General features: G+C 39.1%; 1 protein-coding gene across 1 annotated transcript; it reads left to right on the top strand.

The window, feature by feature from the left end:
* The first annotated feature begins 4,401 nt into the window (after positions 1 to 4,401).
* Positions 4,402 to 6,332, top strand: LOC112188646 (7-deoxyloganetin glucosyltransferase). The gene is made up of 2 exons (XM_024327803.2): positions 4,402 to 5,038; positions 5,230 to 6,332. The coding sequence occupies exons 1-2, from the start codon at positions 4,516 to 4,518 to the stop codon at positions 6,156 to 6,158; spliced, it is 1,452 nt and encodes a 483-aa protein (XP_024183571.1). The 5' UTR covers positions 4,402 to 4,515; the 3' UTR covers positions 6,159 to 6,332.
* Positions 6,333 to 13,465: the final 7,133 nt, after the last annotated feature.

Genomic DNA, 13,465 nt, shown 5'->3' on the forward strand with positions numbered 1-13,465 from the left:
CCGATAAAGCAAAGAATTTTAGGATATATCTGTAAAATATAATAGGTTTATAAAGTGAAGAATTTTAGGATATATCCCCAATAAAGTGAAGAAATATCTATAAAATATGATTAAAAAAATAAATACATATATTTCTTCACTTTATTGGGGATATATCCTAAAATTCTTCACTTTATTGTGATATATCTCCGATAAAGCGAAATTTTTTATATTTTAAACCTATTATAGGGTTTAAACCTATTTTATATTTTAAACCTATTATATTTTAAACCTATATTTTAAACCTATTATAGGATATATTTTACACCTATTATATTTTATAGATTTATTTTACAAATATATCCTAAAATTTTTCGCTTTATCGGAGATATATCACAAATATTGTAGACCAGCGAGTGACTTTTTAACCACCTAGAGTATTTTTGTTTTTGTTTTTATAAACCTATTATAGGGTTTATTTGTAACCAGCCAGCGAAAAATTTTAGGATATATTTGTAAAATATATCTATAAAATATAATAGGTTTATAAAGTGAAGAATAATAGGATATATCCCCAATAAAGTGAAGAAATATTTGTAAAATATAATTAAAAAAATAAATACAGATATTTCTTCACTTTATTGGGGATATATCCTAAAATTCTTCGCTCGCTGGTCTACGGTATTTGTGGAACATCTCCGATAAAGCGAAGAATTTTAGGATATATCCCCAATAAAATGATATCCTAAAATTCGTTGTTTTATCGGAGATATATCACAAATATCGTAGACCAGCGAGCTGCTTTTTGACCACCTAGAGTTTTTTTTTGTTTTATAAACCTATTATAACTTGTGGTGTATAGGTTGAAGACAAAATTATTTAAAAAATAATAATAATAATAATAAGTGAAGAAAAAGAAAAAAAATGAAATAAAAAAACAGAAAAAAAATGCAAAAAAATAAAAACGAAAAAAAGAAAAAAAATTCTTTTTTTTTGTTTTTTTTTTGTCTTGAAATGACCATTTTAGCCCTCAAAAGTCAAACTTAACGGTCAAAATTGGACGGAATAGTAGAAATTGGACACGGGTGATGAATTTGGAGAGTACAAGGGTGTTACTGATTAAATTGAAACTCGAGGGACTAACATGATGACGACCCCTAACTTCAGGGGGGTAAACTGAAATTAATCCTATATATATTTTGTTGGCAAACTGACACAATTTGTAAAAATTTTTGGTTGAACTATATAGAGAAAGAGAAATGACACGTGGATTCCCTTCTATCTTTTCCTTGCAACCTTCCCCACTCAACAAATGACACGTGGATTCCCTACCACTTTAAACAAACTCAATATTTATTACATTGAATAACTAATTCTATTTTTTTCATGTTTACCCTTTACAATATTTTTATATATATTTTTGCATTTATAACTTTTCCCTGGGTTTTTTGTTTCCTTTTTTGAGTTTATAAAACATGAATCGATAATTTTTGTTTTTCCAAAGAATCTCTAGTACCAACTCACAATAAAATTTCCATAATATATATATATATATATATATATATATATTAACTTGCAAATTGCACCCCAAATTGTTTTGTTCTCTCCCTCTCTCTTAATTTTCTTTCGTTTCCTATCAATTTTGTTTTTAGATCTCCATTTCATAATCAGAGTTTTTAATTTGTGTTTTGTTGAAATATTTATCTGGTTTGATTTTGCACTTTTGCTTGATCCTTTTATTCTTTTCTGAGTTTAGTTTAGTTCTTTTTTCTTTTCAATTTTTTAAAAACAATTCGTTGTTGATCTTGTTCATATTTTACATTCAGCCCATAGTTTGCAAAAGATATTTCCCCCACCAAAGAAATGAAATTGAACGAAGATTAAAAAATGGGAATGGATTTCAGAGTGGATACTAGAGAAATAGAAAGTGCTAGAGAAAGAAAGATTTGATTGGATGAAGATTAAAAAAGGGGAATGGATTTCAGAATGGAAGCTAGAGAAATAGAAAGAAATAAAGAAAGATGTGAGAGAAAGGGAAGATAGGTGTAGGGAAGTTTGACCCAAATGAACCCAGAAAGAAAAAAACCACAACCCAAATTCTCAAAATAACAATTAAAAAAAGGGGAAATGATCATTTACCCAATTTCAGATTAAAAATTGTCTACTTGCTCCACTAACCGTTTTTTAACCCCGTTTACCCAAAACACTCTAAGAGATTATTTCCCTAATACCTAATTAATTATTTTTTATTAATTTTTGAGACTTTTTTGTCATCTCCTTCTTTCTCACTTAGAGGGAGAAGTCATCTTCCACCTTGTCGGACTTCGGTGACCAGTGGTCGGCCGCCGACTCAGGTGATGGGAATCCGGTGACCGGTGACCGGAATTCGACAACCGATGACCGGAATCAGGCGACCGGTCACGTGAATCCGGAATCCGGCTACCGGACTGGTGTCGGGATTCCGGCGTCTGAATTTATTGCCCCTTAATAATACTCAGTAACCATATTATTGCCCCCCAGTAATCATATTATTGCCCCCTATTACTCATATCATTGCCTCCCAAAAATCATATTATTCCCGTCCACTGAATTGTATGAACTCTCAAAACCAAAATGAATACACTACAGGCACAATTGATCAATTTATAATCATATTATTGCCTCCTAGTAATCATATCATTGCCCTCTAATAATCATATTTTTGCCCCCACTAATCATATTGTTAACAAACAAATAAAAAATTGCTCTGGGCACCCATAAATGCCCTGGCACCCATCAGAGTTAATTAACCCCAGAAGCACCGACCTTTGCTTCACAATCTGCAGAAGCTAAGCTCTTAGATCTACCATGGTTTTTTCGACAAAGCTCAGATCTCTACCATGGTTGTGAACAAGGCTACCAAGAGAGCCAGGAGGAAGGTCGCCGCCGATTTGCCTGACCTGTTCACCTTCCCTCCCCCTCCGGAGTCGCCAGAAGCCGTCCTCGGCTTCCTCCCTGCTGACCTGGCAGATCGCCCTCCAGGTCGGCCCCGCCATCGTCCTTCCCTTAAAAAAATGCTAAATTAGTGAAGAAAAAAGAAATGCAAAATAAATTCAACATCCTACAAAGTCAAAGTAAAATATAGAAAGAAAAAAAATGTGAGACATTTATGATTTATTAGAAGGGCAAACATGAAAAAAATAAATAACTTTTAATGTAATAAATATTGAGTTTAAAGTGGTAATAAAATCCACGTGTTATTTTGTTGAGTGAAGAAGGTTAAAAGAAAAAAATAGAATGAAAAAATAGCTAGCATTCCTCATGCAAATACTTAGCCGGTATGTCTCGTGTTTCAATCCACTCTGCGTCTTGGTGATAAGAGAATCGAGAATGCCTTTGTTCCAACTTCCAAAGTCCAATCCGTTTTTGTATTAGCATGATCTTCTTTTAATAACATGTGTACGGGCTTCCTGCTTTTCGGCCTTTTCACGTTTAAGACAAAAAAAATAAAAAAAAATAAAAGGCACGTTGAAGTTCATGTACTTTAAAACTTGGATTTTGCTAAGTCGTGAAATTGACTTTTATTAAAGAAATAATTATATATGCCTCATCTTTTCTGCAATTATTGATGCATACCTCATCATTTCTGAAATTATTGCTACCTTTACAGACCTGTCACCTCTTCATGTGCTTTCTTTACGCCAGTATTAATTTCTTATACCAAACACCCACGTATTTAATTTGGTAGCTAAATCTATACCAAACACCTCCAATTTTTGCCATCTGAAAACTGATGGGTTGCCTGATCCACCATTATTTTTCACTTTCTTCATGCAATCAGTGTTGGTGCTTTTTGTCTTAACTCTCGAGAAGGAACCTGCTCTTGTTCGGGATTGATTTTTCCTTATTTTGTTCTTGTATTGTTGGTTTGTTTTGGACCTTCCTTGAGGAAAAAAAAAAAAACCAAATCGACTAGGGGACCAGGCAAGCTCTACTTGCTCCGATCGGAGACTGTACTACCTAAATCATTCTCATTCCGGTACAGAGTCTATAGGGTAAGTCTGAAATGCACCGAGAGCGACCTGTATCGAAGATGACGTTTTTCCCTGCCGTTGTGTGTTACTTTTCAAGCTGAAATATCTGAGTGGCTAGAAACATCTCAGCGCATTTTGTGCAAGTTGCTATCGGTGCATACCAGAGCTTGCCGTCAAATAGATTATGAATTCATGACTTCCATCGTTTTCTGACATTTGTTGTCTTTACTAATAGGGGCCCTACGTACTTATTTTTTCGACATAAATATTGGTCTGACCCAACCATGTGTTCTCTTCAACTGTCCATTCGAAATCTCTAGAGCATCTTCAAGATTTGGGCCGACCGGCTACAGATTTCTTTCTTATCTAAATGCATTAACAGCCGGAAACCCCGCTGCGAAAGCTATATATTAATGCAGGAAACATGTCATTAGTGACCTACGCTGTTCTTATATTGATCACTAATTCACTATAAAACCTGCATCTTTTCCAGTGTTGAACACACTCATATACAGAGTCTAAGATGGGTTCCAAGGAAGTAGCTAAAAAGCCTCATGTTGTTTGTGTTACACTCCCATTTCAAAGCCATATAAAGGCAATGCTCAAGCTAGCAAAACTCCTCCACCACCGAGGTTTCCATATAACCTTTGTCAACACAGAGTTCAACCACAAACGATTTCTTAAATCTCTCGGACTCAACTCCCTCGATGGATTGCCTGATTTCCGGTTTGAAACCATTCCAGATGGCCTTCCGAGTTCGGATGAAGATGCATCGCAAGACGTCAGTTTGCTTTGCGAGTCTTTGAGGAAAAACTTCTTGACTCCGTTTCATGGGCTCCTCACAAAACTCAAGGGCTTGGCAAGTACTTCAAATACTTGTCCTCCGGTGACTCACATCGTTTCAGATGGTTGGAATGCCTATGTCCTTACAGCAGCAGAAAAACATCAAATTCCTGTCACACTCTTCTTTACTATGAGTGCAAGCAGCATCATGGCCTATGCACACTTCCCCGCTTTGATGGAAAAAGGACTCGCACCACTCAAAGGTGAGAAATAGTAATCACTAGCTTATATTGGCATTCGTATTAACTTCATGGTACGTTATTTCTACGAGTGTTTTAAACAACAAAATATCTGATAACATGCGTTGCCGTGTAGTGCATGACGACATTCTAAGAGTGAAAATAACATCTATGCATTGACTAATTTGCTAGTTTCTTTTTTCTAAAACATGTAGATGAGAGCTGTTTGACAAATGGGTATTTGGACAAGATCATAGATTGGATTCCAGGAATGAAGGATATCCGGTTAAGGGATCTCCCGACCAACTTTCAAGTCACAAATCCTGATGACAGCGTCTGGAACTTTGTCCTTGAAGCAATTGAAGGACTTGGTAAAGCTGAAGCTGTTGTTCTTCATACATTCGATGCGTTGGAAGAAGATATTGTGGAAGCTCTCTCCTCTATGCTTCATTCACGTGTTTATGCCATTGGCCCTCTCCAATCACTCCTCAATCGCATACCAAAACACCCTTTGGACCCTATTGGATACAGTCTATGGAAAGAAGAAACTGAGTGCCTCCAGTGGCTCAACTCCAAGGCACCAAATTCAGTTATTTATGTGAACTTCGGCAGTATAATGATCATGACATCAAAAACTCTTATAGAGTTTGCTTGGGGACTTGCAAATACCAAGCTTCCCTTCTTTTGGGTGATTAGGCCTGATTTGGTTGCTGGTGAATCAGCCATTTTGCCACCGGAGTTTCTGGCAGAAACCAAACAAAGAGGTCTTATAGCAAGTTGGTGCCCACAAGAGCAAGTGCTTAACCACCCAGCAGTTGGAGGGTTTCTAACACACAGCGGTTGGAATTCAATCATTGAGAGTGTGTGTGCAGGAGTGCCTATGCTCTGTTGGCCATTCTTCTCGGACCAACAAACAAATACTTGGTCTGTTTGCAAGAAATGGGGCATTGGCATTGAGATCATCAGTAATGATGTGAAGAGAGACGAAGTAGAGAAGCTTGTTAAAGAGTTGATGGAAGGAAGGAGGGGTAAGAGAATGAGAAACAAGGCCATGGAGTGGAAGAAACTTGCAGAAGAAGCCACTGGTTCACATGGTTCTTCATCCACAAACTTGGACAACTTGGTGAATCAAGTCCTACTATGAGAAGAAGCTAGGAGTTTACACCTGATCGCGGTCAATAAAACTAGCGCACCATTATACCAATTGATTAAGATTGTTATGTACCTGTACCAATTGATTAAGATTGTTATGTACCTACTCTTTGGTATTATTTTTATTGAAAAGTCAAACATTATAATAACCTGCGGATAACACATACACATCTAAAGAATAAAATATTGCCTCTTAGAGCAAGTGCACCCGTAGTCAAGAAAAGGCAAAGTCGAGAAGTCAAGAATTCGACCAGTCAAGTTACTATTCACTGCCACTGGACATAGGTTTGCACCCGTTATTTTTCTTGCCCGGTCAACACTATTCATTATTATATAATTTTAGGGGGTCTCGAAAATCGACTTTTTACACATACATAATTTGGGAAAAATTCCTTCATGAAAGTTATAGAGATCGTATCGACGATCTCGTGCATACGTGGAACGCAATATTCGGAGTTCGTATGAATTTATTATGAATTTTTGAAATCTGAAAATTTTCCATAAATAGCAAAAAAAAAAAATTTCTATTTTGTTTAAAAGGATCTTAAATTTTCAGTTTTTCATTTCCCCCCCTTCGGTTCTCTCTCTCGCAGCTGCACCAGACGAAGGTCCGACCCGACCCGGATTTTTCTCCGTCCTCCGGCGTCCTCCGGCCAAGGATCCGGCCCCCCCCGAGGTCGCCTCACCTCGTCCGGCCGCTTCGTCGCCTCAGCCCGCCCAGACGCCGCCCCAGGTGGAGATCGAAGCAACCCCAGGCGGGTATGCTTGCTGTTGCTGCTTCAGTTTCTGCTGCTGCTGCCCCCGAGGTCGCCTGACCTCTTCTCTCTCCTCCTCCTGTCACCCACGTTTGGGTGTGGGTCGAGCTGGCACAAGCCTTGGCTGGGCAAGGAATAAGTCATGGAATTGACTTATTTCTTGGCCGTAGTCAAGAAAGAGTGGCTTTTGCCCGGTCAAAAAACAACCGGTGGAAGCTGCAAAATCCTCTCAAAGTCATGAAGTCATGTTTTTCTTGACTATGCCCAGTCAAGACTCTCACCAGTGGACTTGCTCTTATATATATATATTTTGAACCCAGGATATTTCATTCAAAGAGGTGCATGCAGTTACCTCAAATGAGTACAATCAGTTTTGAGAACTTCCAGAATGAAGTTCGGAGGTTTCTCGAGCCACATGGAAGTATTACATGCATCATATGCAGCATTAGCTAAACAGTGAGCTACTCTATTACAAAGCCGTGGAGTATATTGGATCTCAATATCCTGTCTTTGATGAAGCACTTGACGAATATCATCAATAATTCCCTCATCATTGACATACGTAAACTGAGCATCTTTAATGCTAGAGACTGCTTCCAAGCAGTCAGTTTCAACGATGATATTGCTAGCTTGCAGAGTTGACACTATTTTCAAGCCCTCTTTTATAGCATATAGCTCTACCTGTCTTGCAGAAGTTACAGCTGGTACAGGAGTTGCAAAGGCAGCCCGAAATTGGCCTGTGTCATCACGTAGGACACCCCCAACACCTCCATGAGTAAGATATATATATATATATATATATATATATATATATATAAATAAGGCTCTTTTAGTGAGGGATATCTTTTTTTTACTATTTTCTAGGGATAGGGCATTAGACTAACTTTTCGATCATATTTTGACATCTCAACCGTTCAGTTTTTAGGCCATAATGTGCATATCACTTCTGCAAATTTTTAGCCAAATTGATTATCGTTAAGGCATTCAAAACTGCAATTTAAAATTATAAGTATGAACGGTTCAGGTTTGACAGATTTGGTTCGTCCATTGATTTAATCTAATTTAATACCTTAACGATCACCGATTTGGCTTAAAATTTGCAAAAATGATCTATACATTAGGACCTAAAAACTGAACGGTTGAGATACCGAAAGGTGATCGAAAAGTTGGTCTAATGCCCTATCCCTAGAAAAAACAAACAAAAAGGGTTCCCTTAGTGCGAGGGCGTAGCTACAGTAGGGTGAAAAGGGTCAATTGACCCTTCTCAATTTTCCAAACTAAGACATGATTGGTCAATCATTATCACATATACATATATATCATATTTTAATCAAATGATTGACCCTTCTGACAAGGAAAAAAAAAAAAGTTTGTTTAAATATTACCATGATCAACTTGGACACAGTTTCCTTACCGAAAAAAACTAGGACACAGTTCTCCTACTCCTAGTCACCCACATTCTCCTATTTTTTAGTACATCTTCCTAATCCCTTCTTGATTGGTTTCTCCCATTACTGTCCCAATTTGGACAGAGTTCTATCTCCCACGTTCTACATATATTAAAATATTATTTTCCTATTCAATTATTGTTCTCTCCAAACGTATGTCTATATATATTTGGCCTTGTATAGTTTTTTTTTTGTCTCGTGGTCATCCTCTCAAGTTGTTTCCTCTCATAATCTCGTCTTTTGTCTCTCTCAATTTTCTCCCTACGAACGGCAAGCGAAGTCTCCATAATTGAAAATTTGGAATATGAAAGCCTTTTTAGAGAGGTATCATAAGAGAAAAGCAACTGAACAGTTGACACCACCTGAAGCTCCTCAAATAAGAAATACATCTAATGATGGTACTTCAGAACATCATTCCAAAGAATTGAACTTGACAAATCAGTTGGCACCCCCTCAATCCCATCCGACAAATAATGCATCTGGAGATATTGGTACGTCAAAATATTCTGTCAATGAGATTTATATAGAAGATCTTCCTAGAGATCCTGGACTTCGAACTCCAATTTTAGAGTACCATCCTACTGTTCGAGATCGAGTGCGAAGACATTATTTACTACAAGGTCCTTGTCAACCAAAAAACTATAATTTTCCTCAAATAGAATTTAGTGGTGTTCAGTGAAGGTTTAACGTCAATTGGTTTAAGGATCATCCTAGTTGGTTGGAGTATAGTATATAAAAGGATGCTGCATATTGTTTGCATTGTTATCTTTTTAAACCAAATATTGGAGACCAAGCAGGTGGTGATGTATTTGTTGGTACGGGGTTTAATAATTGGAAGAAAAAAGACAAGCTTAAAGATCATGTTGGAGGGATCAATAGCGCTCACAACAATGCTAGAAGAATGTGTGAAGTTTTATTAAATCAAAGACAACATGTTGATACAGTTTTGGTGATCCAAACACAACAAGATCGGATTAACTATCACACTCGTTTGAATGCATCAGTTGATTGTGCTCGTTTTCTACTACGACAAGGATTGCCATTTCGTGGTCATGATGAATCTGATTATTCAAATAACCAAGGAAATTTTAGAGAGCTTTTGAAGTGGCATTCTGATAAATTGATGATATAAAAAAGGTTGTCTTGAAAAATGCTCCAAGAAATCATCAATTAACATCACCTGATATTCAACATGATATCGTCAAGGCTGCTGCAACTGAAACTCTCAATGTCATAATTAGTGACATTGGTGATGCATTATTCTCGATTCTTGTTGACGAGTCTCGTGATGTATCAGGAAAAAAGCAAATGGCAATTGTATTGCGATATGTGAGCAAAGGACAAGTAATTGAGCGTTTTGTCGGAGTTAAACATGTCACTGATACTACTTCTGCATCACTGAAGGCAGCCATTGATAAATTCTTTTCAGAGAATGGATTAAGCATATCTAGCCTCCGTGGTCAAGGTTATGATGGAGCTAGTAATATGAGAGGAGAATTCAATGGTCTAAAAGCACTTATTTTAAAGGAGAATGGGTCAGCTTTTTATGTTCATTGCTTTGTTCACTGTAGATACCTCTACTAATAAGGCTAGTTTGCTACCTCACCAAGCATAAACAACACCCTCATGGGATCCAACCGCTACTTGCATCTTGTAGCCCTATGTTCAAGCTACGCTACGGTATCCGGAAGTCGCAAATCCGTCGCCGGGAAGCCACCTTTCCGGCCTTGCCAACATGCCCTCACAAATAGCCTTTCTAGACTAGAAATGGTGGTTGCTTGTCCCACATCGAAAACCATGTAAAGGAGAAGCATTCCTTCACCTATAAAAGGAATGCCTCCTCCCACTTAAACACAATCCAATCCCATTACATCTTTTCTAATCCCCTTGGGCCGCAAGGCTCAACACACTAGTGTAACATTCAAGTGGACATAGTATCCCGCTAAGGCGGGAGACGAACCACTATACATCTCGTGTCACTCTCTCTCTCTTTCTCTCTCTCTCTAAAGCTAACTAGAGATCCCACGGATCACTAACGTTAACATTGGCGCCGTCTGTGGGAAGCCAACACAAAGGCTTCATCACTTACCTTTGAGTTAAGTCATCTTAAATCATTATTTTTTGAGCTCAAAATAATTCTTAACAGCAACTTGTGCCATTTGCCAAGTCAGCGCCGATCAAGGTGGTCAACGCCCAGCAACAGTGGTCAACGCTGAACCACTCAAATTTTTTTTTTTGCCAATTCGCTGTGGACACCCAGAAATATTCTCTGAACACCCACTTGAAGAGAAACTTGCACCACAGCAACTTCAGCGGCACTGCCACCGCCAGCAATTCTCCGCTGACTGATCACACCACTAGCCATTCTCTTCAATTCTTGATGGAACGAACCACAAGCGGTAGCGGAGCTTCAACCTTTCGGTCGCCCACAAATGCCCTATGGACACCCAAGCTTAGCGGTAACATCACTGGACACAGCCTTGTGATAACGTTCAACTCACTCACCTCTGGCCAAAACTCCGGTGGCCAGAGCTCTGCTCCGCTAGCCACAGCAGCCTCCACTTGCCAAGCACCGCCGAATAGCACCGCTGACAAAGCTCATCAGTCACAGTAAAGAGTTGTCCGCCACACTGTGCACCGCTACCAATTCCCAGCGGTCATCCCACCACTAGCAGAGTACCGCCAGCAACAGCGGCTCCGCCGGACAACCCGCTCCGCCGAGCCCCAGGTTTGCCATCTCCGCTGAGCTCTGAGTTCCGCCGACCTTCGATCCCCTGCTGAGCTCAAATGTCGAGTCTCCGCCGACCTCCGCGGAGCTTCACCGCTGACGAATTTTCTCCGCCGGACCTCTCAGTTGGGTGGTCTCCGCCGACCACCAAGCTCCGCTCCACCGGACTGTCTCCGCTAGCCTGCCTCCGCCGGCCATGGACAAGGCTACCGCTGACCAAAACCTCTTCCGCTAGTCGTACACCGCTAGCACACCAAAGCTCCAGCAGCAACCAACGACGAACTTCCTCCGCTAAGCTTCGTCAGCGGGAAACTTCTTCCGCTAGGATCCATCGGCGGCATCACTAAGCTTCCTCCGCTAGCTAACAACAGCGCCAGTCCAAATCTGATTTTAACACCTAAATTTTTGCAAGATCAAGACCTCTCACCTCTCTCCGATCATCACCAGCTCCGCCAGCATTATCAATGGAGTTCAACTCAGTCATGAGTTTCTGGATGCTTACCAAAGCCATGGGTCTCTGGGTGCTAATTTACTTTGGAAACCCAAGCTTTATCTTCGATCAGCTCCCTCTCGTTTGATCTGGACACCCTTGGAGATGATCTCAACACAAAGCGACCTTTCCTCTCCACTTCCACCAGCTGAAACATCCTGCTAATGAGCAGCTTACTCAGATCAGGGAACCCACATGACTGCTACCAGGCAATCTCCAAACCCAGATAAGTGTCTTCGGTTCATGTCTGGCTCCCGTTAATAACAGCTCAATGCTTTGAATATCTCTCTAGTTACTATTCTCCTAACATATCTATAGTCTGAGATAGCATTGATTACACGAGTACTCTATTACTGTTACTAGTCAATTTTGACCGACTAGCTGCTTTATTCAAAGTTTCGAGCAAAGCATGTTCAGACTTACCCATGCTTTGTGAGATATACATGAAACGGTGAATGCCACATGCTTCTATTTTACACAACTGAACTACTATCTGAAGATAGCATAACCCTTGCTTTGGTGACATGTGCTTTATATTACAAGCTACACATAACCATGATTCTATATATAAGCTATCTATCAAATACCTTGGCAGACTTGTATATACTCATGCATGCATGTATATGCTCCATGATTTAGCAGGAGGTCCACCATATTTTCCTCTTATTAAAAGCCACTTAGTCTTACGAAAGGGCATGATCACACACATACTACACACGTATTCATCTCGGTGTATTGTGATTTTTTACAACTAGCCATGAACATGTAAATGTATATTCATTGCTATACTAAAACTATGTTCATTGGTCACGTGCACCATCACATGTAGTTAATGGACAGGCGCACATCACACATAGCTCTAAATATTGCAACATGTGTAGCTTCTTTAGCTAAACTCAAGTGTGTGTACACACACACACATGTTCCATCACCGCACATAATGGGTTTCGTTCCCCACAAATTCAACACTCAAATAGACATGCATGCAAGTCATTTGTCATCAAATACTACCTTGCTTATACACTTTTCTTACAATTTTATCGAAGTACATATGCAAGCTATTGATGTCGATTTTACAAATCTACATATTAATCATCTATTTTGTTGCAAGGAAATTCAATTATTTCTATCAAGCATCCAACCGCAACTACAAGTTGACGTACATTATTGGAACTCCGATTCCTATCAATTATTACAATTTTATCGAAGTACATATGCAAGCTATTGATGTCGATTTTACAACTCCGATTCGCTCCAAATCGACATAAGATAAGTAACTTCATCTTATCTTTTACGCTCTTTCAAATTGAGCTAGTGCCATGCCAATCACATGCTTTTACTACTTTAAGCATGCCTACACATATATCACACTTGATATGCATTTACATGTCTTCATGATCTTTAAGCATGTTTACAACAATGCAAAAATGTTATTAGCAATTTTACTACAAGTACATGCTATACACATATGCCATGCTACTACTTAATTGCAACTCAATTAAATAAATATGTGACACTCATCTAGAAGCTTGTGACACTTACGACTTAATTAAACATGCTCGGATAAACGACTTGTTCGGGTTACGACTCGCTTGGGTATCGAGTATGGCCGCGACTTGCTCTTGGGCCACGCCTCGCATGCTCGCACAACGCCTACATACTCAACTACACCCAACTTGCTCGAACAACCCAACTTGCTCGATCATGTCCAACGTGCTTTACTTAAGCCCCAAGTTCACAAACGCTTCATACGATGTCACCGGGACTACTTCCACAAAATTACTTTGGACACCCATTACACTTGCCACTATCTATTGTGCGTGTTATATGGCCATAAGATCCACATATACAAGTACCAATATTTTACATGTTCATACA

Source organism: Rosa chinensis, chromosome 2, assembly GCF_002994745.2.
Source record: "Rosa chinensis cultivar Old Blush chromosome 2, RchiOBHm-V2, whole genome shotgun sequence".
NCBI classification, from domain to species: Eukaryota; Viridiplantae; Streptophyta; class Magnoliopsida; order Rosales; family Rosaceae; genus Rosa; species Rosa chinensis.

Coding starts and splice junctions, on each gene's coding strand:
- LOC112188646 (XM_024327803.2), top strand. CDS start 4,516: ATGGGTTCCAAGGAAGTAGCTAAAAAGCCTCATGTTGTTTGTGTTACA. Junction 5,039..5,229: donor AGGACTCGCACCACTCAAAG/GTGAGAAATAGT, acceptor TAAAACATGTAG/ATGAGAGCTGTTTGACAAAT.